The sequence below is a fragment of the Phalaenopsis equestris genome, unplaced genomic scaffold (assembly GCF_001263595.1).
Source record: "Phalaenopsis equestris unplaced genomic scaffold, ASM126359v1 Scaffold000061, whole genome shotgun sequence".
Classification (NCBI taxonomy): domain Eukaryota; kingdom Viridiplantae; phylum Streptophyta; class Magnoliopsida; order Asparagales; family Orchidaceae; genus Phalaenopsis; species Phalaenopsis equestris.
Genome location: NW_018164503.1, coordinates 1261170 through 1288372, shown reverse-complemented (window position 1 = coordinate 1288372; position 27203 = coordinate 1261170). Strand labels below are relative to the sequence as shown.

General features: G+C 35.6%; 1 protein-coding gene across 1 annotated transcript in view; it reads left to right on the top strand.

The window, feature by feature from the left end:
* Positions 1 to 27203, top strand: part of LOC110019541 (phospholipase A(1) LCAT3) — a 78667-nt gene that overhangs the window by 38678 nt on the left and 12786 nt on the right. The window contains exons 8-10 of the mRNA XM_020717239.1: positions 17468 to 17625; positions 19048 to 19102; positions 19198 to 19245. Of these exons, the coding sequence (XP_020572898.1) occupies positions 17468 to 17625; positions 19048 to 19102; positions 19198 to 19245 (261 nt within the window). The remainder of the gene's footprint in view (positions 1 to 17467; positions 17626 to 19047; positions 19103 to 19197; positions 19246 to 27203) is intronic.

Here is a 27203-nt window from a genome sequence, read left to right as displayed (position 1 = left end):
ATAGGGTCCTCGCGAGCTGATTGCAAGAAGGTGGCCCATGAGATTAACGTGTCTTTGGAGTCGATTGTGGGTCGTGCATCTTTTATAGGCAATAACATGATGTGTTTTCCATCCTTCTTGAATGTATAGGTGTTTTTGAAACTGTCGTGCTACGTTTTTAGGTCAAATTGTCATGGTCGTTCTAGAAGTATGTGACATGCGTCCATTGGGACGACAAGAAGAGGACAAAAGGGATGGGAAAAAGGAGGGGCGGAAGAGGATTTTTTTTTTTTTGGTTGGATTTGGTTGGGGCAGATGCTAGTGACCCTAGGATAGAACTGTGGTTGGGCTAGCTCTGATACCAAATGATATCGGAGTTCACCCAGACCACGACTCCAAAAACGACTAATTTTATTACTGAAAGTGAAAGACAAGTACAACGACGCTCAAGGGAGGGGACAAAAGACAACCAACATGGGTACATAGACAACATTAAAATGGAAGCGTAAATGCAGTAATTAGACTAAGCACAATTCAAAAACAATCTTGGATAGCGTCAGCGAGCGGTTGAGACGTCACTGGGGCGGTTGATGAAGACTTGACACCGACTGGGTGGATGTCGGAGTGACCGGTTGTGACAAGGGTAGTGCTGGGAGAACTTGGATGGTCCGACGGGCCGTGGGAGGTGGTGACGGAGTGGGTGACGAAGACTGGATGAGAGCTGCAGAGCTGCGACCTACTTGGAGAAGTGCAGGGAGGACTTCGCGTCAAGAGGAAGTTGGGACGGACTAGGGCTTGTGGGATGAAGTCTGGTGGGCAGTCAAACAACCAGTTGGAGGAACGGAGAGTGTGACAGCAAAGGAGGATGACGTCGGGAAGAGGGGAGTTAGCGGAGATACACACCACCTTGGCGGGATACAGCCGTAGCACCACGCTGCTGAAGGATACAACCTCAAACAGAGGAAAATATCAGGAACCACACCTGAAATCAAGGAACACACCAAAAAGCCCCTTAGACATGAGAAATAACATGTATAAATAGGGAGGATAGGAGACAACCTTGAAAAGAAGGAGAAGAAATGAAAAGGGTTTGAAGGGGCGCACAACGACTAGGAGGAGGGTGTGCGACAACGGCTAAGAGGCGTTGGATTATGGCACAAGGGTGAGTCGATCTCGGGAGATGAGTCGGGCGGGTGAATCGATCACGGAAGATGAGCCGGGGGAAAAGAATCTTGTGTCTTGTTAACAGTGTTGAACTGGTCCCTCTCCTTTCACGATTGGTCGACGGGTGTGAGAAGCCCTACAACAATACTTAATGGCACTAGATCAAGCTTTTACCATGTGCGGCAACGACTAGGAGGCGTGGGATTATGCCGCGAGGGTGAGTTGATCGCGGGAGATGAGCTGGGCAGGTGAATCGAGTGCAAAAGATGAGCTGGGGGATAAGAATCTTGTGTCTTTTTAATAGTGTTGGACCGGTCCATTTTCTGTCATGATTGGTTTAAGCTTTTACCAAGCTCATGGCTTTACTCAAACTTTATTGATTCAAATACTCAATTTCTCTTATTTTCTCCAATGGTGTTATGACATCTCACTCTTATCTCTATGATTCAAAACCCAACTCCACCATCGGTATCGACATTAAATTCATTTAGACCAATTATCTCATATGGTCGAGGGACATTTGTCTATTGGTTGGTTCCCAATACAAACTCTATTATTTTGAAGTACTTCTCCAAACAACACTGCAATTGTCAAGTTGTCAAAAAGGAAAGATTCTGACTATGGCTTTCTGGTCAGGTTGCTCAATAGTATTGAATTTTCCATTTTCACAACAATCATGTTTCAAAACAATGCCGAGAAGATGTTAAACTTTTTCCTTCCTCGGCACCTTTTATCTTGTCTTCTACGATTGAGCATCTTTCCATAGAGCCGTCATATATTCAAGTTCACATTGTTTTTTTACAGGTAAACGCCAATGCACTAACCATCCTCTTTAATCATTTTTGCCCTTTGGCTTTACTCAAATTTTATTCATTCAAATACTCAAATTCTCTTATTTTCTCCAATGGTGTTATGACGTCTCACTCTATGATTCAAAACTCACCTCTACCATCGGTATCAACAATAAATTCATTTAGACCAATTATCTCATATGGTCGAGGGGCATTTGTCTATTGGTTGGTTCCCGCGACAACTCTATTATTTTGACGTACTTCTCCAAACAACACTGCAACTGTCAAGCTGTCAGAAAGGAAAGATTCTATGGCTTTCTAGTCAAGTTGCTCAATAGTGTTGAATTTTCCGTTGTCACAACAATCATGTTTCAAAACAATGCCGAGAAGATGTTAAACTTTTTCCTTCCTCGGCACCTTTTATCTTGTCTTCTACGATTGAGCATCTTTCCATAGAGCCGTCATATATTCAAGTTCACATTGTTTTTTTACAGGTAAACGCCAATGCACTAACCATCCTCTTTAATCATTTTTGCCCTTTGGCTTTACTCAAATTTTATTCATTCAAATACTCAAATTCTCTTATTTTCTCCAATGGTGTTATGACGTCTCACTCTATGATTCAAAACTCACCTCTACCATCGGTATCAACAATAAATTCATTTAGACCAATTATCTCATATGGTCGAGGGGCATTTGTCTATTGGTTGGTTCCCGCGACAACTCTATTATTTTGACGTACTTCTCCAAACAACACTGCAACTGTCAAGCTGTCAGAAAGGAAAGATTCTATGGCTTTCTAGTCAAGTTGCTCAATAGTGTTGAATTTTCCGTTGTCACAACAATCATGTTTCAAAACAATGCCGAGAAGATGTTAAACTTTTTCCTTCCTCGGCACCTTTTATCTTGTCTTCTACGATTGAGCATCTTTCCATAGAGCCGTCATATATTCAAGTTCACATTGTTTTTTTACAGGTAAACGCCAATGCACTAACCATCCTCTTTAATCATTTTTGCCCTTTGGCTTTACTCAAATTTTATTCATTCAAATACTCAAATTCTCTTATTTTCTCCAATGGTGTTATGACGTCTCACTCTATGATTCAAAACTCACCTCCACCATCGGTATCAACATTAAATTCATTTAGACCAATTAACTCATATGGTCGAGGGGCATTTGTCTATTGGTTGGTTCCCACGACAACTCTATTATTTTGACGTACTTCTCCAAACAACACTGCAACTGTCAAGCTGTCAGAAAGGAAAGATTCTATGGCTTTCTAGTCAAGTTGCTCAATAGTGTTGAATTTTCCGTTGTCACAACAATCATGTTTCAAAACAATGCTGAGAAGATGTCAAACTTTTTCCTTCCTCGACACCTTTTATCTTGTCTTCTACAATTGAACATCTTTCCATAAAGCCCTCATATATTCAAGTGCTCTTGTCTTCTACAATTGAACATCTTTCCATAAAGCCCTCATATATTCAAGTGCACATCGTTTTTTTTTACAGGTAAACGCCAATGCACTAACCATCCTCTTTAATCATTTTTTCCCTTTGGTTGTCTTTTCTTATTTTTGTGGGTTTTCCTTGTCGTTGTCTACTTTTTTATTCCCAAGACATTCCAAGAAGCATTGATGGATCCTAAATGGAAACGAGCTGTAGACCATAGAATTTGTGCTTATATTTCTGAGTTGGTTTCATCTCTTGTTAGGGTTAAACCATTTCCTGTCATTAGTTTTTTTACTATTATTCACCATGCTAATAGATCAATTGATTGCTATAGGATTTTATATGCAACGAAAGGATATACTTAGTTCTATGATATGGACAATTTTGAGATTTCTTTTAGAATTTTTTTTACTTCGTTCTATTTGTCTGCTTGTCATATCATTGATGCTCTATGGAGATCTTATTAAAACATTTTATATTGAGCAACCTCTCGGGTATTTTGCTTAGGGGTAGACCAAAATATGCAAGCTTCATAAGGCAATATATGGATTGAAGCAAAGCCCTCCATGCTTGATTATATCAAATATGCAAGGTTCTTACTAAACATTGAACTAAATAATAGTAGCGCCAATCACTTTTTTCTTATTTGACATTCTTCTGGTATAGTACTTCTTACCTATATATGCTGATGGACATCATCACTGAATTAAAATAATATCTAAAGATGTTTATCACTAAGATCTAGGGCGCCAAATACATTTTGACGTTAAATTTGCATGTAGCATGGATGCATTTCTTTCTCTTAAAGAAGCTATGATACAAACCTTTCTAAAGAAAATGGCCTTCTTAGGTTTAAGCCTTGCTGATTCTTCTGTGGAAATTCTACAGTCATTATGATGTAAGCTATGAAGACAATTCTAGCTATGTCATCTTGTTCGAAAATTTGTCACTTGGCCAAATAATACCATGCAGTGTTAGTTTGGTCAGACAAAGTATGCAAAATTAAAAAATTTTTTGCTTTAGGAGATTGTTCAAAAAATTTTAAGGTCATCAAGAAATATTTAGGAATGTGTTATTCTACCCAAACATAAGTATTCTAATATTGTGTTTTTTTCTTCAAACTATGTTGAATTTATTTGAGGTTTGCTGAAGTACTTTTAGATATTGTCCTTGTTGGTTGACATCTCACATCTTTGAAAAGAGAAATGCAAATTGTTGTAGCTAGATGACACATCGAAGCTGATTTCATGGCTATGACACATTTGTTGGTTAATTGATTTTACTTTTTTAGTAGATTTAGTTTTCCAGTTACACAACCTATTATTCGTAATTGTGATATCTGTCATATCTATATTGAAAGTAATCTTTTTTGAAAGTCACACAACCATCGCAATATCATAATGTCAGAGAAAAATTTGAAGAGAATATTGTTGGTCGAAGGACAGGAAAGGATCCAAGCAGACACGAAGCACAGCCCACAGATCAAACAGGAGGAGCCGAGCTGGGAAGTTACCTCTAGTGTGACGAGAGAGGGAAACTTGGTCGCAAGAGAGGGGAGGGAGAAGCTCGACTCGGTCGTGAGAGAGGGTATGGAGAAGCTCGTGCAATAGGGTACTGTATGTCAGCCATGGATTTGGTTCTGGTTGCAATTTTGAAAATGATTGATTTAATTTAACATATGTAATTTTAATTCTTGAAAATAGCATTTTAATTTTTTGAAAGATGAGACCGAAGAGATCTCACATACTTCATAGTTTAAATAATCAAACACCACCCTACAAACAATACGCTCATCCCAAGAGATAAGCATGTTTCCTGACAAAAAGAGGGGCTCAATTATATAAACTACATAATTCATGGCGTTCATTTGATCAGCAAACCTTTTATGTGTGGCTGATAATTTCTTCTATCTTATATAAAAATTTGATAGAGGTTATTTTACATGTGTTTCAAGTTCCTTACAGAGGCTAGCCCCTATAGTTAATTGCATCTCAAATGACCGAAGTTACTTAAGAAAAAATTTGATTAAGATCAGTGATATTTGCCTTCAATATTTTAAAGTTAAGTTTTCAAGGTTGGATGTGGAAGAGGACCAAATGGGAGCAATTATTTTAGGAGTCCAAAGGAAAGTAAAGATAGGGGAAGCTACAGATTTTGAAGAGAACCCTCAGTGGCTTCCCAAACTACCCTACTATGTGGTTTTGTTTTAGAGACGATGTTATTCAAGTATTCAATCATGCCAATTTTATTAATTGAGACTTATATTTTCATAATACTCGATTATGTAAATAGCTTGCGAAGATATGAGAGTTTACATCGTATCGAATGATAACCTTAGAACATAGGGAGATTTAGGACTTACTGCACAATATGGTTGTGCGGGAGCCTAAAGAGGATGTCAGGATTTACGTCCCACTGGGCGAGTTACCTCAATGTCCAATGGATTGTGTTGATTAACTCTAGGGAATGTTTAGTTGAGGTAGCTCCGCTCCATGTGTTAAGTTTTTTGGCGTTATTCTACGCTTGCTTGCATCCTCGTCGTGCTGCCCAAAAAGCTTGCTCCAGGCTCCTTGACATAGCGACTTCAGGTTTAGGGTTTTGTATGTGAGCATGCAATATTGTTGAGTCGGTTGTCTGCCGCAATGTGCCTCCTAAACCAGGCTAGTGTTCACTACCCTAAAGGTCTTGCTATTATATCAAAGTAGTGACATTGCAGGCATAAACGAAGTATGTGCAGAAAATGCGGTAAAGGAGAAAGTGCAGTAAGAGAGTGCGGCGGTGCGACTTCAGGTTTAAGGTTTTATGACCATGCAATATTGTTGAGTCGGTGGTCTGCCGCAGTGTGCCTCCTAAACTAGGGTAGTGTTTGCTACCCTAAAGGTCCTGCGAGTATGTCAAAGTAGTGGTATTGTAGACGTAAACAAAGTATATGCAGTAAGACGCATTAAAGGAGAAAGTGCAGTAAGAGAGTGTGGCGGTGCGTACCTGGGAGTGCTTTCGTTGCTGCAAAAAGGGTTAGTATTACAGGTAAAAAAAAAGGGGTAAATATCGCAAAAGATTTAATGAGCATGACAAACATGAGTATCCATATGTAAAAAGAGCATGTGACACATGAAAGTTAGAAGATGACCATAAGAATTCAGGTTCAGGGTAGGCTCAGAGGTGGGTTGTGTGCTTTACAATCCAACTTTTGATTGAGACCACTAGCCAGATAGTTTAAGGAGGACAATACCTTGCCGCAATGAAAGCGATTAACGAGTGGACTCTTGTAGTATCCTATCCAAATTTCTTTTATTTTTTCATGGATATAGGGTTTGCTTAGCAATCAAAAATAATAGTTTCACGAGCAAAATATTTTTCTTTGTTTGTGTCGTACACAAATATTTTGAAGATGAAGTGGTTCACCATTTAATCGCCTCGATCGAACTTAGAGCTACCGACAACATGAGAAAGTCAGGGGCATCCTCCCACCAAGAGATGCTGAATAGTATCATCGGTCCTATTCTCCCTTCGTCAAAGTTCATCGAAGGAGGAGACACTATTTGAATTCTCACTTTTAGCACGCATAAGCATTTTCATCATCGCCCTAAAAGAAAAGAAGTCAAAATAAAGAGAAAAGAGGAGACCGACCCAACTCCCAAATTCACCAAAGCGGAGGGGGTAGAATGGCTAGTGGGTTGGCTTAAAAAGTGTTTAGACTTTCTTCAGAAAATGAGCAAATCATCCTAAAAATTGCATTTAAACTTTTCAAAGGAAACCAATAAGTCAACCACGCATCAACACTTTTAAGTGCTCTCAAGCAACACTTAAATAGCTCCAAAAAGTGCATAAATTGCTCCAAATCAGCCAACAGAAGCACCCCAAAACAGTGCATAAATTGCTTCAAGTCAGCCAACAAAAGTAACCCAAAACAGTGATTTATAAGGCTCAAAACAGCTATTATATTGCTCCAAAGCAGCCAATAAAAACACCCCAAAACGGTGCATAAATTGTTCTGAATCAACCAACTAAAGCATCCCAAAACAGTGATTTATAGTGCTTAAAATCAGCCAACAAAAGCACCCCAAACTAGTGCTTTATATTGCTCAAAATCAGCCAACTAAAGCACCCCAAAACAGTGCATAAACTGCTCCAAATCGGCCAACAAAAGCACCCCAAAACAGTGATTTATAGTGCTCAAAATCAGCCAACAAAAACACCCAAAAACAGTGATTTATAATGCTCAAAATCAGCCAACAAAGCACCCAAAAAACAGTGCATAAATTGCTCCAAATCAGCCAACAAAAGCAACCCAAAGCAATGATTTATAGTGCTAAAAATCAGCCAACAAAAGCATCCCAAAACAGTGATTTATAATGCTCCAAATCAGCCAACAAAACAATGCTTTTAATGTTTCCAAAACAGTGCTCAAAATAGCCCCAAAAGGGCGCTTTTAATCGGCTTCAAAATCAGCATTTATGGCTCTTTCATAAAACCAGCTCATATGAATTTCAAGCTTGCATAAATTCGAAGTTCGTATGAAGCTGACTCGCATAATGTTCAAATTTGCATAAAACCAAGGTTAGCAAGAATTCCAACATGCCTTTATATTCCTTCCATCCGATTCTGTATATATTTACACACCAAACACTCATATTTTGCATTTAAAGCATTCAGATTCTTCACAACATAAAGAAAAATAAATCACTAATACAGATTTCATATGAAAAACACATAACAATTGTGCGGTATGTATATAAACCTCTTTGAAAAATAGATAAAGGTTAGTGCTAGATTTATAAATAAGAAGTTTCAGGCGACTTGTATGTAATTGTCCCTCCCATCAACTAGATTCAAAAACGCCAGTGATGAAGTAGGCGTTCCACTGGATCACTCATGAGAACTCCTTCATAGAGGTCTTATACATTACTTTGCATTCAATATCTCAACACATATATCGAAACCACTCCCACCTATCACCGGCATTCAAAACAAAGGCGTTGACGCCAAGCCTAAACATCTGATATAATAGCCTGAAAACCCAATTTAAACAAATCCACAAGCATGCTATCAGCCAAAAAAATAAAATAAAATAAACAGAATCGCCAAAGAACCTGTTCTAAACACTAATTTCAAACCAATAATCATTATAGCACTTACCACACGGCCTAGCAAACCGCTGCAGCACCTCCCAATTTCTGAAACAAAAAAAATCACCTTGCAACACAAACACCAAGCAAGAAATCACCTCCAAAGAAATTAAACCAGATTTGGAACTATCTATCGTTCTTCTCCTTCAAGCTGAATGAAAAGCCCCAAGTCTCGATCCCAAACGAAAAGGAGATTAGAAGAGGTCTACAGGAAAATGGGGAGATGAATATGATCTGCTACAGGGAGAAGCGGCTGTAGGAAAAAAGATGGGTTCGGCTAGAGGAGAATGTCCTGCCGGCTAGAGTTTCGGGTGTCAAGAGGGAGAGGCGAGCGAGAGAGAGGTGGGCGAGGGAGAGGGTTTTGGTGCTGAGGAGGAGACGCAGGCAGCTAAAGCTGTTGACGAGGAGGGAGGCGAAGCAGGCGAGAGTCTCGGTGTAGAGGGGAGGAGAGCCAAATTTTATATGTCGGAAACGTTTGGCGGTGAATTAAATGATTTACATTCATGCTGCAGGCTCAATTGGAATATCATAACACTTAATTACATTCAATTAAGGTGAGATTAAATGGTTTACTTGAAATTTGAAATTTGAAATTACGAATCGTGTTACTGGCTCTACTTGGTACAATTGGGCCGTGCAACCTGAATCGAACCCGGGTTGAGCTTGGACCCGCCTCCTTTAATTAAATCTTTATGTGCATCGATTTGTGTCATTTGCTCGTGCGCGTAACCATAGCAATATGAATATCTTTTTTGGGTAAAATCGACTTTTCGGACGCGCTTGCGCGATCTATTTCGACATCCGAGGTCATCCAGACGTGTTCATCGACGGTCAGGCTAATTTAAGTTTAACCTCGTGTGCGCGGTGTAGTGGATGTGTGTGAGCAGACATTTCAAGGTCAAAAGGGTGTCCCTAAGGTCTTTTAAATCCTATGAGAACTCATTTTTTGGGTCCTCCATTTGTTGGTGAGTGCTTGGGACCACTTGTGTGAGGTCTTCGCAAAAATGGGTTAAGAAGTGGTTTGAAGTTCAATGTAATGTGGGTTCCATTACTATTCATTTAGGATTGTCAATAGGAAAGTCATAACGCTAGATTGCTCTACAAAAGAAACCAAGATCTCACTAAAAATAAAGTCAACAGTGTAGTAAAAAGCGGGTGGGTGGTATATACGAAACGCAGGCCACGGGGTCAATCCTGCAGTCTGCATTTTGTTCGAATTTATTAAACAAGCCACAACGACCCGTTTTCCAAATGAACCAAAAAAATGAAAATGGCGGTTTGGGGCCATGTCGCGCGATATAAGAGGCCCCAAACATACCCTAAAGTAGATAAATTAAGATGATGTAATTGTTCATAATAACCAATAAGCTTGATAAAGGCATTTGACCGTAATAAATGGCTATTATCATTGAATTTGATTGTTGTACTGAAGGTGGAGGTGGATTTTAAGACATTGAATAGAGATTGAGATACCATGACATTATTAAGCGAGGGTTTGAGAATCTTAGACTACCTTAGTGTATTGAGAAGGGGAGATTCATAAAGGATCATGCCCTAAGTAATTGAGAAGCATTAATAAGTGCAATGTTTATGACAATAATGGACGAGGAGGTCAATCTAATACGTAAAAATTAAGGCTATGGTTTGAGTGTGAGAGTAGATGAGGTTGCAAGCTAGATTGTGGGGTATGTAGGGCTCAGTGTGCTTGCGCGGGAGCATAGTGTGGTTAGCAGAAATGGGCACAAGTGAGAGTAGGTTTGCATGGGTAAAGTGCATGCCAATACATGAGTCTTGGCGAGTAAGCACATACAAATGAGCATAGATGAGTCGGACATGGGCTTTTGTGGAATCAGGGAGCAATGGAGATAGGATGAGGGCTCAAGAAAGAGGGGTGGTGGGAGAGATTAGAACTCAAGAAGGGAGCAAAAGCGGGTGATGAGTGGCGAGGGGCAGATATATTTAGACTAAGCACATTAGATATCAAGTTGTGTAAAGAAGATTTTTGTGTGTATTATTTAGTAGATGGCCCCATATCTATGATAAGGGAATAAATATAATGAATTGAAGGGCAACCAAATAACAATAGTTCACTCATTATAAATAGGGCTTTTTTCTAAAGTAATAATGCTAATAATAACATTTATTATAATATTAATAAAGTTATGTATGTTCTAACTCCATTAATAATAAGATAATGACTTGCATGCCAAAATGCCAAATGCCATCCTTACCCCTGACAAATATAAAATGGAAATTAACGTAGACAGATATTGATAGGTTATTTAGATATAATTGTATCACTAAACTGTATCTGTGATTGAAGCATGAAATGACAACTTAAACAAGATTAAGTCGGTTGTCACGATTTGACCCGTGGCTTCGAGTTAACCAACACGGGAACGAACGGATGGACAGTGGAAATCATTTCTCTATTATTCGACAACTTAAACAAGATTAAGTCGGTTGTCACGATTCGACCCGTGGCTTCGATTTAACCAACACGGGAACAGACGGATGGACAGTGGAAATCATTTCTCTATTATTTCAAATTTATTACTAACAATTTAACATTTAATTAATACATGAGAGAGCCAACTAAAGAAAGCAATAAAAGTTATTAAGTAAAAATTTGTATCTTTCCATTTGTTCTCATCTTCTATACATATTTGTTTCTCTTCTATTCATCTTGTTCAAATGTTTAAAACTTAAAAATAATATTAAAGCAACATAATAAGTTATTAAAAGATAACCCAGGAGTTATCACGATTCTAACATACAATAATCAAAGGAGAAGAATTCAATATGTATGCGATTCTATAAGAAATTTTATATAGTATGCTGGTATTTCATATTTTATAAGCAATATGATATATATACTTATAAGCAATCTGATATATGTTAATGCATGCATCAATGATTTTTTCTAAATGAACATACTCAATCTTCTATAAGCATTTATTTTAACTTTATTTTTATTTTATACTTTACATACATATTTATTTCGTGAGAACTGTCAACAAACCTAACAAACCTATGGCCGTCATTGCTTTGTCGGCTCGCGTCGACTCCCCTCGGCACAACGGTTAGCAATGTAAACATTGAAAGTGTTTGGGGGGTATGCTCTGGTCTACTCGACCCTGACCAATATTAACCCGTCGGCGCAACAGTTAGTGAAATATCATGATTTTCTGGGGTGGTAGAATAACTCAACGCGCGCGGGTACACTGATGTTCTTTGCCTGTACTATTGGGGGTGAAATCCTCTTCTGAGCATGCACATGCAAGAATTCACATATAAGCTATTTCATTTTTAATGCATATATTATTCTGAAACATTTTTATGCTTCTACTAACGTGCACCTTTATTCGGCTGTACAACTACTCATCAGACATTTTTCATATATCTATCTCGTCCATATTTCTTTCTTAAATCTACTCATAAATGTCTCTTACTTATATTTTGCATATATTTCCTACATGTCTATCTTATATGACTATTTAAATATCATTCATCTCATGCATATCTTTCATATATGCACATCTTTCTCTGTTATGGTTATCATGCATATCTTTTCTATCTAACAACATGAAGAATTTGATTAAATTAGGGCGTACATAGAATCAAACATACCATCAGAAAAAGAAGATTATTAAAATTTAGAAATGAAATCAGTCACATCGGTTGCCATGCTAAATTCTTAATCTTCGACAACTACTTGGAGGTTACATTGATTTCTATTGAGCTCAATAACCTATAAAACATAATATTTAAATTTTTAATATTTAAATAATTTCTATTAATCGAATTAATTTTCTTAACTTAGATTTACTTTGCCTGAATTTTAATGGAGTCGACTTATGACAAACTTCTGCATGCTTGACTCAAACTCGTTGCTTCACATAGCCAACCTGAAATCTTAAACGTGATTGAAATTCATAATATATCAGTTCATCAGGTAATTTATCTTAGAAGTTCATTGATTTGCCATAACTTACCTTAAACGGCTTTCTCGGCGATAAATCCTTTCCCAAAACTGTCAAATTTAATTTCTAGCACATCCAACCACACTTCTGATATGCTAATATTGTGCTAGAACCCTTTTGGAAGCTCACAAAAGATGTTTGACGCTTTTGGCAAACAATCGGCTCCTTTGACGGCTACCAAAAAGGAAAAACGCATAGAAAACGAGACAACTCAAAATGAAAGTGCAAGGAAGGAATATCTAAACTAGCATGTAATAGGGATTCACACTTACAAAATTTGTCTTGGAACTCTAAATCCTATGTTGCGGCCATCCTAGGCGTAGTATGATTCGCTTGATCGCGTTGCACTGCAGCAATTGTCGCAGCTCCACCCGCCTCTTTCTTCCCGCGAGAAAGGAACAGGGAGAAAGACTTGGGAAGATAGGAGAAGAAATAGGGAGTGGGGAGTAGGCCGTGTCTTACCAAGTGTTGCTTGCGTCTGCAGGCTTGCTGCGATCGCAGCTCCTCATTGGAGCTTTCGCCTGGGGGGGAATGCAAAGCTTTTGAGCCCTGTGCAAGATTAAAAATTTAATTATGTTTAATATGGTTAATTAAATTTCTATTTTCTATTTTTTATTTCTCCCAATCTATTCATTATTAACATATGATACTTCATATGGAATTAATCGATTTTTCCTATAGAATTTTATAAATTTGTTTCGATTGAAACCCGAGGGATGCAAAAAATGGATTCAATTTAAATCGCCAAAGTCTTTTCTCCAATTTATCAAAATTTATTATTACAATCTTCCCTCATAAAATTTCGTCATCGAAATTTATGAACTTCAAACAAAAGTACAAAAATTTGTTTCTTGTCAAGTGATAAGTAAAAGATTTGTGATAAACTATAAATCTAATAAATCCAACATAACACCCAAAAGACAATTCATCTATCAAATTATGTATCAGCGTCAGTTGCAACAAACTCTTCTGATTCCTAAGAAGTGAAGGAATAAACTCTTGAATAAATGTTTTGCCTTAGTTGCTCCATATGAGCCACAGTTTTAGCTTTTGTCATCCTCTGTTGACCACTTCTCAAAATAGTTCCATCCTAAAAATTTTTCTGAGTTGGATCCCTTCCTGAATGAATATCTAATACAAATCTTTGAACAACATTAGGGCAATTTCTCCTCTGATTTTCAGGATGTTTCCATAAGTAACACTCCTTCAACCCAAGTAAACATTCATCACGATACTGCTTCCCACACTTAACACAAGTTTGTATAGTGCTACTGCCAACTTGGCAAATAATTTCATCAGTATGGGACATCATCCTTTTCTCATTAGACTCTCCTTTTGAATGAACTGTTGTTGTCACTTCTTCTTAACTCTTCCTCTTATGCATATCTCTACACTTTTGAGTCTACTGGAAATCAATCTCCACCGGCCGAGCTCTATCCACTAGTATTGAAAAGTCTTCAATCCCGAGTGGCACTAGTGCCTGCCTGATTGAATCATTCAGTCCAGAAAGAAATCTGTGACATTACTTCTCTACATTAGGAATCAATAGGGGTTCATACCTTAACAACATAGTAAGCTCTGCTTCATACTACATAATTGATCGATCTCCTTACACCATTCTAATAATTTTTTCTTGCATCTGTCTTCTAGCCGACAGTGGTACAAATCAATCTCTGAAGGTTTTCACAAACTTGTCCCACTGCACAAAGTGGTCGGTTCTACCTTCGAACTTCTCATGCATCTGAACTTGCCACAATCTTTCAGCTTTTTCTTCAAAAGCATAAGTGTCGAGGGTAACTATCCTCTCTGGTGGACAAGACATGCCTGCCATCTATGATTTTCTACACTCTCAATAGCCAATTTTCAATTTCACTGGCCCTCCTGTTTCATAAAACAAAGGTGCTCTCATATCTTGAAAGAGTTTTATCCATTGGTGCTCATCCACTAGTATTAGCTTGAGATTGAGAATTTTTAATCACCCGAGTCAACCTTCATCATATCAGAGAATGTACCAGCATTGAATGTGACATTCTGAAGTACAATAATTTCTACATTCTCATATCTAACATCTTTCTCCGGATTAACCATATTTCTGAAATAACAACCATATAAGTTAATCAGACTTAATCAAAATTTTTTAAGTTTTATGATTTATAACTAAATCCATTTATCCTATTAGCTTTGATACCACTTTTGTCACAACCTAACCTGTGGCTTAGAGTTATTCGAGACTAGAATGGACGGTTGAACGGTGGAATAGATTCTCTGATATTCTAATTCATTTACTAACAATTTAATTTCAAATAATACATGAAAGAGTGAACTAAAGAAAATAATAAAAATTAGTAAGTAAAAATTTATACTTCGTCTGTTGTTTTCGTCTTCTATACATATTTGCTCCTATTCATCTTGTTCAAATGTTTAAAACCTAAAAATAATATTAAAGTAATATAAAGAGTTATCGAAAGATAACGTTGGAGTAATTACACTTCTAAACTACTGTAGTATAAAGAAACTAATTCAATATGCTTGCGTCTATAAGAAATTTTAACTAATATTCTAGTCTTTCATATTTTATAAGTAATTTGATATATATATTTATAAGCAATTTGATATATGCTATTGCATGCATCAATGATTCTTTTTAAATAAAAATATTCAATCTTCTATAATTATTTTCTTTAACTTTACTTTTGTTTTATATTTTAATACACATGTCTCTGTGAGGATCAGTGTCAACAAACCTGACATACCCTTTATTGATATTGCTCTGTCTGCTTCTGTAGGCACAACAGTTTGCGATCTACACATCCCAATTGTCTAGGGTGGCCCGTGGCTAATTTTATCCTGTTGGCACAATGATTAGCAATGTAAACATCAAAATTATCTGAGAAGGTAAACTCTTGTGTACTCATCCCTGACCGATATTAACCTGTCGGCATAACAGTTAGTGAAATATCATAATTGTTTGGGTGGTAGAAAAACTCTACTCGCGCTAGTACACTGGTGTCCTCTGCCTGTATCATTAGAGGCTGAAATTATTTTTTGAGCATGAGCATGCAAGCATGAGCATATAAACTATTTCATTCTTCATACATATATTGTTATGAAATGTCTTTTTGCATCTACTAATATACATATTTATTTGGTTGTACAACTATTCATCAAACATATCTTTCATATCATTTATATATCTATCTCACGCAGATATCTTCTATCTATCTCATGTATATCTTTTATGTATATTATGCATATCTTTTTGACATGTTTATTTTACGTGTCTATCTTACATATAATGTTTACCTAAATATCATTCTTCTCATGTATTTTTTTCATGCATGCACACATTTTCCTTTTATGCTTATCATACATTTCTTTCCTATTTAATAATATGAAGAATCTGATTAAATTAGAGCATACATGGAGTCAAACATACAATCTGAAATAGAATATTACTGAAATTTAGAAATGAAATCACTATCCTCAGTTGTCACGCTAAACTCTTAATCTTCTACAGTTAGTTGGAGATTACGGTGGCATTTCTATTGAGCTCATTAAACTATAAAACATAATATTTAAATTTTTAAAATTTAAACAATTTCTATTAATCAAATTAATTTTGTTAGCTTAGGATTACTTTACCATAATTTTAACAGAGTCGACTTACGACAATTATGCTTCACTCAAACTCGTCATCTCACATAACCAAACTGAAATCTTAAACAAATTAATTATATCATTCATTAGGTAATTTAGCTTAAAAGATCATTGATTTTCCAAACTTACCTTAAACGGCTTTCTCGGCGAACAATCCTTTTTCAAACCTGCCAAATTTACTTTCTAACACCTCCAACCACACTTTTCCTACGCTGATATTGTGCTAGAACCTTTTTGGAGGCTCGTAAAAGGCGTCAAACGCTTTTGACACACAATTGACGCCTTCGACGGCTACTCGAAAGGAAAAAGCGCATGGAAAATGAGGCAAAACTCAAAATGAAAGTTCGAGGAAGGAAAAGCATGTATCAAATAGCATGAAATAGAGATTCACTCTTATAGAATTTGTCCCGAAGCTCTAAATCTTAAGTTGTGGCCTCTGCAAGAAAGGAATAGGGAGAAAGATCGAGGAAAAGAGGAGAATAAAAGGGGAGTAGGTCGCAGCTTACCAAGTGTCACTCCCATCTGTGGGCTTGCTGCAATCGCTCCTTACATGAGGCTTCTGCCGAGCGAACCCAAGAGCCAAGTACAGGAAGATTGGGAGGGGTAGGAAAGAATGCGAAGCTTTTGTGCCCTATACGACCGTACAGAGGAAATAAAATACGTGAGTCCGTTGTGAACACTAACCATGCAAGATTAAAAATTTTATTATATTTAATTAGGTTAATTAAACTTATAACTCCAATTTTTATTTCTCCCAATCTATTCATAATTAACATATAATGCTTTATAAGGAAATAATTGATTTTTTGTGTAAAATTTTATAAAATTGTTTCGATTGAAATCCAAAGGATGTGGAAATTGGAGTACAATGTAAGTCGTCAAAAAATTTTCTCCGATTTCTCAAAAGTTGGTTATTACATCGGTTTTCTCAATTGACTTGACTGAAGTAGATATCACTCTTTGTTAGTGTCTTGCAACTTCATTATCAAGCATGAGCATTGACTCTAGCTAGACGCAGATATGTAATTGCTGTTGATGAGAAGTTATATTTTCAGAATTGGAAAGCATCTTGATGGATTTCCATGTTCTCCCCTTTGATCTGTATTCCATTTTGGGGTCGGTTAATAAATAGATTCTGAGCACATTCTTCAGCTTAAACATACTTTTTTTTTAAATTCTTGTGTTTAGGCTTAATTATTCGCACTTACCTCTCTCTTCATTATTTTTATTAATTGTATTCTTTTTTTTTTCTTTTTGGTCTCTAATGAATGATATGAATGATATCTTATTGGTCTTAATTTTTTTTTGATAGCTTACGTATAATGGAAAATCGGTTGCTCTTCCTTTCAATCTTTCAATCCTTAAGTGGGCGGCTGGTACCAGGCAAATGCTTGACAATGCAAAATTACCAGACAGTGTCGACTTCTATAATATATATGGAATATCTTATGACACTCCACACACTGTTTGGTATGTTAAACACCTATGCAGGCTATCACCTTTTTTATCATATGATGCATCTCTTTTTTATCTGACAGTGCTATTAATGTTCAAGATTGTAGAGTAGATGCTTTTGTTAATATCAATTGCTTTTTAATTTAACAATAGCCTAAAATATGCACTGCCACTGGCTTTTATGCAATTCTTTTTTTTGGATTTATTTGTTGGTTCCGTAATTCTTTGCTAGAGTTTTGTTGGAATAGCTTTCTAGGCAACGCAAATCACAGATGTCGTACCTGAACACTTTACATTTAACTTAACCATGTTCTTGCTACTGTATTTGTATACTAATTTATAAAAGTAGATTTTATTCTTAACATATTCTTACACGAGGAATATAGTTATACTCATTAGCCACCCAAGGAAACCAGTCACATGCCCTTTCATTACATTTGTAGTGATTAAGTCGTTGCTCATTGGTTCTTCATTCTTTCTAATTAGAGCTTGGCACTTTTCCATTTGCTGGTGCTGTTAACTTGTCATTCATAAGCATCTTTTCGAGAATGGTTTTTATATTTCATCTTCACACAATCTCATCTCACGTTGCTCCCTCATCTTGGTCTCTATATCCTATCACTTAAATCTCACAATTATTCTTAATTTTTATATATTCTTTTATCACTTTTTTATATTTGATTCCTTTTTGTTGCTTTTGGATAGATGAAAGTTTATCATTATTGAATGCATATATGATATGTCATGTACAAATAGTGAATGCTCTAGCTAATATAAGCATTATTTCACTTTGCATACAAGAAAAGCCTTTACCCCACTAAGTTGGGATCATTTCACTTTGCATATTGAAGTAAAAAAGAACCATTGTACATCTTGTCAATTTTTAATATATATGTTTTTTTTTTTTAATGACAATTTTAAAATTTGCATATCCGGCCATTTTTCACTTATTGATTAGAATTGGTTTAATAATTCAGTTTCAAAACAAAGCAAGCATTGCCAATTTTATGTTCTATTTTAGAAGAAAAGGTTAGTTGTTTTTTTGTCGTGTTTATATGTTCATTTCATGTTATTCGACCATTGAAGAATATTAATTTCCTTTCAATGCCTTTCCTCTGACTTGCTTCCGGATTCCTCTAGCATCTCTTGAACAACAGAATACTTTATGATTATGTGTATTGATTTGGTGCAATATAAGTCCACAAAATGTTCTTGATGAAATTTTATCTATTATTTTATCATTTCGATCCTATTAAAAATCACCAAGGGGACACCTCTTTTGTTTCCTTGAATGTTTTTATACTAATTTCCTTCCGTTTTCGGGCTGATATGCAGCAAATCATCTTAAGCCAATTATTTGCATATCATTAAGCATCTTTAGAATTGGTTTACCATTTTAAAATAAAAGCATGATGTGCCTGTCCATTTTTGTTACAGCTATGGATCTGAAGAATCTCCTATCGTTGACCTGCCAGAGATATGTCATACGATGGTACGTTTCTCAAAGGTTGATTCTCTTGTTTCAGTTTGTAATCCTAGTTGTCCCATTCACCTTTCCATGTGTAAAGTGAGCTCCTGTTTTTTTAGCCTGAATACTCATATGTAGACGGAGACGGGACTGCTGAGTCTGCAGAGGTAAGCTGTTACATTCTAATCTGATTATTCAAATAACATTATGAACAAAAGAAGCGAAATGACATTGGATGTGAACTATACAATTGTTGACTGATAAATTGAACTGATAGCCTGCATTAAAATGTGGTTTAGTTCTGTTTTTTTGTTTTTATTGCAGAATATATTTCAATTTTCATTGTTTAGGAAGTTCAAATATTGCATGATTATGTGTTATTTATATTGAGGAGAATTTGCATACTTACCACACAATTCTTATGTATATACATATCTCACACCTAAACTTTCATATTCACATACGTAGCACTTTGATGCTTTAAATCTATGCATAAAAAGGGATATTTCATTTAAAAAAATGATAATATTGATATTTTTGATATGATAGTAAAGATTTGAGTGCTGTGTGTAAATATAAAATATTAGATGTGAGCGATGTAAACACATAAGAATCATGTGCTATTGCATGTAATGCCTCTTTTATTAAACATTCTTGTGAGCAATGGGCCTCTGTAATAAAGAGCCAAGCATAGTCTGTGTGCACTAAGCAGAAGAAGAGTGTGCAACAGGCTTGTAAGCACAGTCAAAAATCTTGAAACTTTAGGTGAGATCTGGTGGCATGATTTCCTATCACTATCACATATGGTCAAGGGGACAAACGGCTTCTACCCCAATGCCTCGACTAGATTTCCATATGATAAAGTTCCCTAGCAGAACCTAAGGTACAATTCACTATCTCTTCCAGTAGTTCAACTAGGGAAGCCGACCAAAATTGCATGATCGTAGGCAAAGATAAGAAAAGGAGATTTGATGAGCTTTGCCCTTATACAAACCGTTCGTAAAACAAAGGGTCGGCCTGTAGGTTTTCTCATGTTCTGTTTTCAATTTGTATTATTAGTTCATCCCTTTCATTATTTTTTTGTACGAGTTCTCCAGTCTTCATGAGGCATCACCAACTGGGTGTGGTTCATTCTTGCTCGTCATATATTCATAGGCCCTAAATATATTCATACTACAAACTATATTGAAATTCTCAAAGGAAAACCTAAATAAACCTACTAAATAAGGATTAGTAGAAAAGGCACTCGCACAATCAAAATAAGCATACCAAATATTGTGGGTTTAACACTAGCAGGTGCTAGCCCTCTACTCGAATAGACCTTGTTTTGGGGCATAAGCATGAGTCAGCTAGCACCTGCAATAAAATATGTTAGTTTAATTAATTTGAATAGTTTTCTCCACTAAACACGACCTCCTGCAGAAAATAAGTATTAAACTGTTGAAACTAGTTGCCCTAACATTCAGTCTACGCACAAGCAAATGTCCTAACATTCATTAAAACGGGCAATCAACACATCAAAACAATCAATCACAATCAACTGTCATTGTCTTAACTTGAATCTATGTTGGTGGAATAACAATTAATCTAATGTGTGTGCATCTAGTGTGATATGACTATTCTTTTCTTTAGGTTTTAAGTTTTTTACTTTTGATTTGAAATACATTTTACAAGAGGGTGGTTTCATTCCAATTGATGAACGAATAAGTTAAATTTCAGGTTTTATGTTTCAGTTAAATTTGAGTTTTAGACTTAAGTTCTCAAGATTTTTATGACTAGCTGGACCCACCGAGAAGGGGTGATCTATTCATGGTATTTTGGATCTAAAGAATCTCCTATTGTTGACCTGTTCATAGCACTTTGGTTCTACTAGAGTGAACAACCTACCGATAAGGGCAAGACATTATCCTAAAGATGACTAGAGTGATTTGAATATTTTAGTTTAATTTTGATTTGGTTTTAAGTTTTAATTTGGTTGGTTTAAGTTTTAACTTTTAGATTGAATTTCAATTTGAATTAGGTTTAAGTTTGATTTGGTTTAGTTTGTAATTAGGCTTGGGCTTGACCAGCCCACAGCCCTACACCTAAACTACCTTATGAGTTAGTGAAGGAAACATAAGGGCTATTGAGATGAGTTCTAAGGTTGGGTGGTTTGCATTAGGACATAAGATCTTGGAAAATGTTAAGTTAAACTCTTGATTAAATTTGAATTTTACTTTTAATGATTTTCTTTTTGATTAAGTGGGTGGAACACCCAATTAGTTTTTTTGGTTAGGATTGATATGAAACCTTCAAGGAATTAAGAAACCATTAAGATTAAGTTGTAGAATTTTTGAAAACTTTAATTAGTTTGATTATGATTTATCATTTTATTTTGAAAATAAAAATTCAAAATAATACGCAAAATATCATAAAAGATTCATGAGGTAATTCTATGAACTCGAAGACTATCAGATAAATTGGCCATGAAAATTTTGGGCATTTTGACTTCATTTGAATTTTTTAGGATTTTATGATTATTTTCATTCTAAAAATTATTTAAAATTCAAATTGATTTTATAAATTATGAAAAAGTATTGAGCAAGTTAGGAAGGGGTGCCAATACTCCTATAAAAAGTTCACATCATTTGGGATCCATTTGAATTAGTTATGATTTAATTTAGATTTATCTTATTTATTGAATTTTAATTATTAAATTATTATAATTTCAATGTTTTAAAATTCTCCCTATTTTAGGGATTAAGTGTTTTAAGTTTCTTGATTTTTCTCTGTTTAGATTAATTTCTATGAATTTTAAAATTTTAGGTTAATTATACGGTATATTTTATTTTAAGAATTAAGTAATTGTAATATTTTAATTATATTGTAGGAAAAATACACTGAGTTTTGTGATTAGGTATATGGTGCATCATATTTTTTGACATAATGACTATGATATGTCTTTACTAACTTATTTTCAACTCTTAAGTCTACTAACTTTAATAGGTTCAATATTTTCAAGCTTTTCAATTGCTTTATCTGGATGTGTTGACTGGCTATTAGGTCCTTCAAACTTTTTGTTTTGTCATAGTAGTTGTAATTTATTATATTGTAAAATATTTATTTACATATTCAATTTGATATTTTTTACATTATGTAAAACATGAAATTTAAGGTTATGGTGTCTTGCCACTCGCATAGATTATATTCATAAACTTCTAAAATGTCATCTGCTTCTTCGAGGCTCTGCTAGGGTTTCCCCTCATGGCGAAACCCTAGCCTCTGCTACCTGTAATTTCACAATCATAGAAGGGGAGTACGCTCCTCTGTTCCGTCGTTTGCTTCGTCGAGTTGCGCCTGTGCTCGTTGCTTGCTGTAGGGCCGAACGTGTTGCGCCTGCTCGCTGTAGGGTCGATCGTGCTCCTGTAGGGCTGATCGAGCTGCGCACGCGCCTGCACTTCCTCGGGTTCGTCGACCCGACGGTCGATCGTGCTCCTGTAGGGCTGATCGAGCTGCGCCTGTGCTCACTGTTCACGTTCTGCTGTGTCGACCAGTACGCGCCTGCACTTCCTCGGGTTCGTCGACCCGACGCGCTTCTTCTAGTCGCACTCCATCGGATCGGACCTTCTGGGTATTTTGGCTTTTGCATCTGTGGGCTGAAGGGTCGTTGTTATAGCGCTTCCTTCTTCGGTTGATCCTGGCAAAGCTTCTTTCGCCCACGTGGTGGGTAATTAACTTGCGGAATCTACTATTGCTGCGGAATCTACTATTGTCTTCCCCTCAAGCTATAAGGAATGTCGTGATGGTACGAGTGATTGCATTTTTCTTAAGAAGATAAATAGGAAGAGTGAGAAAGCAACACTATTTTTCTCTGATTCAGAAATTTCAACCGTAATTGAGAAATTCAAGTTCGCTCTTATTAAGAAATTTCAATGGGGGCACTCACTTATGTAAGTTATCAGAAAAAGTGTTGGCGATCTCAAACTTGTAGGCAAGTGGAAAGTGAGAATTTTGGATGGGAGACATGTGTTGATTCAGTTAACCCTAGCTGAAGACTATGCTCGAATTTTCTCTAAAAAAATATCCCAACATTACAGGCAAGTCAATGAAGTTACTCAAGTTGTCTCCTGATTTTGACTCAAATCATGAGTCTCCTCTGAATTAGTTTACTTGGTCTCAAGTTGCATTTCTTTAATCATCAAGTTTATTATTCTATTAAAGTTATTCTTGGAGATCTTATGAAGCTAGAAATACCCATCTTTAACCTAACCAGGCTTTCTGTGGCCAGAATAATTGTGGAAAGAGATATTACTTTGTTGTGGCCAGAATAATTGTGGAAAGAGATATTACTTTATTTGATATTGCTGAAGTCTGGCTGGGCACAACTCACAACGGATATTGGCAACCAATTGTCAAGATGTTTGTAGATGTTTGGACATACACTTGATAAATGTACAGGATTCATCCAAATTTGAAAGTTAAAGCTCAAGTAAACAAGGGGGGTCTAACCCCATTGCTATGGACATATCTGCTCAATTTGTGGAGGAAGTTCCCACAAGTCAGGATTTGGTGTCTGATTTGTCTAACGATCCCCCCTTGCCAACACCGAAGTTCCTGATGAAGAACAACATACTACAGGTACAGATCCAAATGTGTTTATACCATCCACTGCTATAGAAGAAAGCCCACTTGCATGCCAAGACACACGAGAGTGCTCCCGCTCCCCTGATCCGATAAAAGATCAGCTTGTACAACAAGTAGTTGCTTCTAATGTTCAACAACCTACACGTGTCCGACACACTTTATACCAATTCACTGATCAGACGAGTCAATCTTCAAATGAGGAATGGTAAGAATGGACGAAGACTCGAGCTCGGGAATTTAGTGGATGATACATTGGTTACTACTGGTAATGACACTCATAATGACACTCATCTCACCAATTTATTAGTTGGCTCCTTTCCTAGAACTAGTGGCAGAGGCAGAGGCAAGGCAAAATTGGGTCGCTCTTTAGTTACTTAATAATCCGGATTTTGTCACTTTTTTATTTTTCTTTTCTTTAGGTCTCTCATGTATTTTTTTGTATTTTCTCTTTGTGGAACCATTTGCATATGGTGGTTATCGTGTGGGCAGAGTGTCATGTTTGGGTTCTCCCACACAATCTATCTGTATCCTACTTTCTTTTTAATATATTAGCCATTGGGCTTTTTTTGGGCTCTCCCACACAATCTATCTGTATCCTACTTTTTTTTTAATATATTAGCCATTGGGCTTTTTTAAAAAAAAATGCTCTATCCATTGGGCTTTCTTAAAAAAAAATGCTCTATCGAAATTATATCATATTAAATTTATTTCAAATAATATTAAATTTAATCAAGTTTTTGTAATTAATGTTTAGAATTCAATTACTTTAATACAACTTTCTATCTTGTCCCATGATGACACTCTTTATCAATCAATCAGGATGTTATAGAGACAGGTGTGGTTTTGCCGACTTAATAGCTATTCGACACCTATTCTGATATCCCACTCACTATAATAGAGTGAGACATGGATTCTGTCACATAAATTCACCTAAACCAACGCATACTACATTACACCATTTTATATAAAGTTAATAAATTTAATTTTCAACTTAAGTAGAATCAATCCAAAAAACATTATTCAATTATAAGTACAGGCATCTAAAACCCCAAAATGAATAACAAAATTATAAATTTTATTATTTGATTTACAAAATTTTTTCTCTATTTTACAGTAGATATCATTACAAAATTAGCTTAATCCTTTCTTCCTCTTTCCTTAAAGAAAAAGGTTATGACAATCTAATGACTTATAAGGCTCAACAAGATAATTTTAATATAGAAATGAAACATTGAATAACAGTAAATAATATACATGCTGATTATAAATGGACAAAATCATAAAATGTGTACATGTGATGCGTATATTACTATAGCAATGAATACATAAAATTTATAATTAAAAATTTGTACCAAAAGATGATAATATAATTGCACAGCTAATTCAATGCATCAAATTTATTAGCCATCATAACTTAACCTAGAGGTTTACATCATCAAGTTTAATAGAGTAGGTTGAACCTATCATTATCACTATTGAATTATAATGACAATCCTCATGTCTCTATAGGGGTCTCTTTTGCCTCATTAGGGATCCTTTTGCTCGACATGTGTAGGTATTATAATCATATTATCGCGAACATGTCTCTTCATAAAATGGCATTTTTTAAGCTCCATATATTTTCATAATTAAATATTTCAATAGACATATAATTTATTTTAAAATGCTAAATAATTGTATATTTAAATGAACAATTTACAAATATCTAATATTTTTTAAACAATATTAACAATAATTAATTATTTGTATAATCAAAATATATTTAATTGCGATCTTGCACTAACAAAATTTTTGTGGTCATTAGCACTTGAATAGTAAACTTTAAAAATGAATTTCAAAATATGAATATTTACACTACATCACAATCATTAGTAAGGTTCTAAAAAAAGCTCGTTGTTCGTGAACAGCTTGTGCTTGAATCATTCATGAATCAAGCGAGTCAAACATGAATAATTTTTTTAAGCCATAATTATAAAAGAGTCGAACAATAACAACCATTTATTTGATTGTGTTCAACACATTTTAGCTCAACATAAGAAAATTATCTATATTATTTATATATTAATATAGTATATATATAATTATATTAAAGTTTAAATTACCACATCTTGTGTGGTTTTGTATTTTTTATTGCATAGGAATGTTGCAGATCCGAATCTAATGCCCTACATATTTTTTCTAATTTATGTAAACGATTCAATTTTGGGCTAAACAAGAACAAGAATATGTAAATCGAGCCGAGCATGAAAAGGTTGTTCACAAGCAATTTATAACATGAGGATTTTGAAAGGAATTAATTTCGAACGAGGCGAACACAAACCAAGTGAGCTCACTAGCTTAGGCTTGTTTACAACCCTAATCATCAGTCTATCTTACATATAAGTATGCATGTAAAAGATTAGAAGATTTTTTTCTTCTTATATTAAAGTTTATAATTCTTACCCAACTAATGATGCACCCATTTAAAATGAACTCCTTGAAAATAGTTTATTTTATAAATAATTTTGTTATTATCTTTTCTCATAGAAATTTAAAAATCTGCAACCTTGATTTGAAATCAATTGATTTAAAAAATACCCTAGAATCCAAATTTAGGCCAACATTCTCACTTTCTTGCCCGCCTATTTTTTATCCCTGCTCATCTTTTTTTCTTCCTAACCTTGTTTTTCTTGCTCTCTCTCTTTTTCCCTCTTTTCTTTTTACTTGAATTTCTTCTTCCAAGTCGTAACAGACTCTTTTTCCCATGTCAGTCACCGACGGGTTATAAACTTAAACTTCGAGCTATGGGATAAAGAGACTCTTTTTCCCATGTCAGTCACCGACGGGTTATGAACTTAAACTTCGAGCTATGGGATAAAGCAAAAGCAACAAAAACAAAAACAAAGTCTTAATCCCACTACGTGGGGTCGGCTACATGAATCCTTTTTTCTCCATTGCGTCCTATTTAGTGTCATATTTTCATTTAGCTCTAATAAATTAAAATCATTTTTTATACAATAAGCCAAGTTTTTTTAGGTCTACATCTGTCTTTCTTAACATAAGTCGAATTTAAAACATCTACTCTCCTAATCGGACAATCAGATGGTCCACGTTTAAGGTGAACAGATCATCTAAGACGACTCAAACTCTCTCTAATTTTGTTTGTCACTGGAGCTACTCCAACCCTATTCCGGATATATTCATTTCGCATTTTGTCTCTAAGTGTGTCGGCTCTTAAAAGGGGGAAAAGAGAGTTTTTTTTTAAATGTTTGGGGGTCGCCCGTAAGAAGCTGTCGGTCGCCGGAATCGAAATCCCGTCACCCGCTTCGGAAGGACTTTTTAATTTACGTATATATATATAATTTTAGAAAAATATGAAATCAAACTAACCTCATATTTTCCATAGTTTAAATGAAAGAGCACTCAACCTCAAATCCTGTATCTACCCCAAGGGATAAACACAAGACTTGAGGGTGAGGCTCGATCAAATAAACTAAGAAAGATATGACATCCGTTTGGGTCT